Source organism: Hypomesus transpacificus, unplaced genomic scaffold (assembly GCF_021917145.1).
Source record: "Hypomesus transpacificus isolate Combined female unplaced genomic scaffold, fHypTra1 scaffold_122, whole genome shotgun sequence".
Taxonomy (NCBI): domain Eukaryota; kingdom Metazoa; phylum Chordata; class Actinopteri; order Osmeriformes; family Osmeridae; genus Hypomesus; species Hypomesus transpacificus.
This window is the reverse complement of record NW_025813702.1, coordinates 547,756-551,565: the sequence shown is the minus strand read 5'-3', so window position 1 is coordinate 551,565 and position 3,810 is coordinate 547,756. Positions and strand designations below refer to the sequence as shown.

General features: G+C 41.1%; 1 protein-coding gene across 1 annotated transcript; it reads left to right on the top strand.

Annotated features, from left to right (window-relative positions):
* Positions 1 to 427: 427 nt before the first annotated feature.
* Positions 428 to 1,846, top strand: LOC124488077. The gene is made up of 3 exons (XM_047050552.1): positions 428 to 665; positions 760 to 908; positions 1,082 to 1,846. Exons 1-3 carry the CDS (start codon positions 428 to 430, stop codon positions 1,844 to 1,846), a joined length of 1,152 nt encoding a protein of 383 aa, XP_046906508.1.
* Positions 1,847 to 3,810: the final 1,964 nt, after the last annotated feature.

Here is a 3,810-nt window from a genome sequence, read left to right as displayed (position 1 = left end):
AAGTTTCATTATCAAAATGTCCATCTTCGTCATTTTTAGCAGTTTCTTTAATGAAATATTGGGGATATCATTAAATTCACTCAAATTCGCAAATGATAGGAAGGTTGCAAACACAGAGGGCAAAATTTAAAAAAATATGGACCAAAATGCCATAATGTCTGCAATAGACAATAACAAAGCATGCAAATCAAAAGCACAGACAGAAAGCAGGTAGACATCAAACACACACAAACACATCAAAGTCAAAAAGTCTGGGCCAGGGATCAAGTTTCAGACATGTCTGGCTTGAAATGAACAAAGTAACAAATGCTGTTATATTTGCAGCTTATAAATACTTCCACTGCAGCGCAGTTTTAAAAAGAGACGCGCCAAGGAGAGGTCACACCTGAGAGGCATCACTTAATTATTAGTAGGTCGTAATAGGATAATGGCTAGCCCCTCGAAACAACCTAGAAAGGATGACGATAGCATAGTGGGATATTTGCACTGTGTGTCACCGGTGAAAACTTCGAGGCGGAATCTCCGCTACTTCGAGGCGACCCTACAGACCGGCCGAGAGGAATACCACAGAGTGGTAGCATTTTCGGTAGACAAGAGGATCCCGTTTACGCAAGCTTCGCAAAACAAAAGCCCAGTGAAGCTGGCGAACGTCAGGAGAGGCCTCAGTAAGTACCCATCTGTCAATATTCTAGGTTCTTTAGTGGTGAGAGTAACATAGTGAGTTTTGTAAACTAATGGTTTGTATTGTCCTCCATTCAGGTTACTCCGATCCCAGTGGCTTCGACGTTCTCTGTTCAAATAGCACCACTGTGGAGGTGGTGGAGGACGTGGCTTTCTTCCCGAGAGAGCCTCGAAGCATGGGACAGATGACCATCGAGGAGGTGCTGCGCCTTGGACCAAGACAGCGCGTAAGTTGAGCTGCCCGAAAGCGTATAGGCTACTTAATTGTGAAGACAATGATAACATCTTTGTTATGTTTGTCTTGATTTAAATGGTTATCCTGGAAGTTTAAATGGTGGCCTAGACTATTAAGTGCAATTGAAATAACGTAATTCCATGTGTTTTGTGCCGTTTTTAATAGGTGGGTGTGGTGGATGCCAAGATCCTGCCAGAGGGTACTGTGAGCAGAGTGGTACCTGTTGACGGGGTCCAGTGCGAGTTGAAGGAGCTTCAGATCTGCGATCCCACTGGCCAGACAACTCTCACACTCTGGGAGAAACTGATTCTGACTGTCGAAGTAGGCAAGTCGTACAAGCTGGCCAACTTGTCCACCAGGAAAGCCGGTGACCGTACAGTTCTAACTACCACTCAAACGACAACGGTTAGCGAAATTTCGGCCGTCGGAGAACCGGAGTCAGTCGAGGTCCATGGAGATGACCGCCAGGACACATCGATCGTCCGTGGAACTGTGACCGGGGTGCAGATAAGCGCCAAACACCGTTGTAGGAGATGCCACACCAGTCAAGAGCCGTTTGTGAGTCGCTCGTTAACGCACAGATGCCAGCGCTGCAAGCTCTTACAAAAAGCCAGCTCCTTCGTGGCTTCCTACAGCGGAGTCTTGCTGCTGATGACCAGCGATGGCCAAGAGCAGTCGCCGATGTTCACAAACTCTGCTCTTTCTGCCTACTTGAAAGAGAAGGACATTGGCGATTCCATGGGGGACTTGCAGGTCATCGAAGAGCATTTCCTCAGTGTTGGTGACGTTGAGTTGTCTGTCAACGCAGAGGGGCTGATCGTTTCTGTAAAAGATATCGTAAGCGAAAAGGGTAGTCCAGAGTGTGAAGCAACAGGCTTTGCAGAGGGGATGGATGAGTTATTTTTAAAGGATGATAAGTTAAATGCCTGAACTTTTCGTTTTTTTTATGTTAGCCTAGGTATTGGGATTATTAGCCTACTATTTCTTTAATGTGTTGATAGCCTAGGCTACTGCCACCTGACCTGTTTTGTTTTGTTGGATAGCCGATGTTTTCATCTCCTAATATTAGGCTGTTTACAACTGTAGGCTATATTAGCCAGTGATAGGCTAATTGTTAATTTTCAATAGTTTGTATTAGTATTTTGCATTTTTTCACTTTGAAGGCAATTCTTGTTACGGTTCGTAAAGTTTCTTGTTAAACAGATTTCATTTCTAATGTCTCCATATTGTTTTAGTTGTTTTCCTGTTTGAGGATTTTCGCTAATAAAGTCAAAGAACTTATATTGTACTATTTGATAAAGTTCACCAGTTGTGTCACTATTAATGTGAGGATGTTATGCCTTTTTTCTGGAAGGAAAAAAAAGTTTGATTGTTGATAACCAATTGGTGTTTTGTTAGCCTACTATTTACCTATCTATTTCAGTTAAACTGTCTGTGCCTGGTGATGTATATTGCAATAATTACAGACTAATATTTGTGGATTGCTTTTTTCAATGCTGCCTTTACTGACATACATTTTAAGTTGTAGTTTCGAGTTAATTTGCCATTTATAATAGTTACAAGTAGGCTACATTAGAATTATTTTCTTCCTGCATCTACGTTTTCGATTATTAGTTTGGACTCAATGCGAACAGTTTGTAGGTGGTGGTGTATGCACCTTTAAATACCAAGCCCGCCAATCAAATCCAAAGAAGAATTCAACTCAATGTATTAGAAGAAGACGATCAAAACCTCACTTTGGATTGACGACAGACAGGTGAGCCACGCTCAAAATATGTTTCAAGAAAATAAATCGATATGGCAATGTTACTAATTTTAATCTTGAACAACGTATGAAAATATAAGTGACGGTTGAATGTTACCGTAAAATACCATAAAATGGTATCTTCGTGAAAGTCAGTTGGTTTAGCTAGCTAGCTACCTGTTAATTACAGAAGCTACTGGAAATGAGTCCTGTCCTCATGCCACATGGAGAACGGCAGATAAAGTTAGAGCTAGCCTAGCTAAATTGGTCGTCATGTAGTTATGCTAACTGAACTCCGTAATGTTAAACCTGTATTATAAGATGGTAGCTGAAGTTGGGATATATCTTGGATAAGCTGGGATGGCCGATGGGTGGTTGACCGTAAGTAAGGCATTTTTCCGTAACACGCTTCTGCTCTAGCCGTCTACCTGACGGTCTTCATGTCTGAAGACCGTCAGGTACAGTAGTTTACTCTACTGTAAAGGATTTGTCCAAGGTCAGAGACTGTACCTACATACTACTAGCATACAACTTAAGTAGCCTAAATTTGTTGGTCGTTTCTTTTCTATGAAATATATTAACTAATATAAGCGAAGGGTAACAAGATGAAGGTAACGGTGATTTTTGTTGGTTGAAATTAGGAAAAGGATTTGGCCCAGGTCAGAGACCGTAGGTACATACTACTAGCATACAACTTAGTAGCCTAAATATGTTGGTCGTTTCTTTTCTATGACATATGTTTAATAATCTAAGCGAAGGGTAACAAGATGACGGTGATTTTTGTTTGTTTAAATTAGGAAAGAGTATAAAATAATTTATATTGTCTTTGACGTTCGTGCCTCGACTGTCTCTGCATTGGTGAGATATCTAGACCTAGCTTGAAAGCTGCCGTTTATTAGTGTTCAGTAGCAGCGATGCTAATTGACACAAGGGAAATTGCCATTAGCCTATGCTAGAAATGTTAGCAATGCCATTTTGAAGTGGAAACGTAACTTCTTGCAATGTAATATTTAAAGTTGGTGGATGTTAGTTTTGTATATTGTTACGGTTTATAGATGCTTGAGTTTTAGCTCCTAATCGCCGATGTTTCCCCCCTGCTTAAAGTTAAGCTGCAAATATATTAATTGGTTGTGTAGGTTGCCATTTCGCA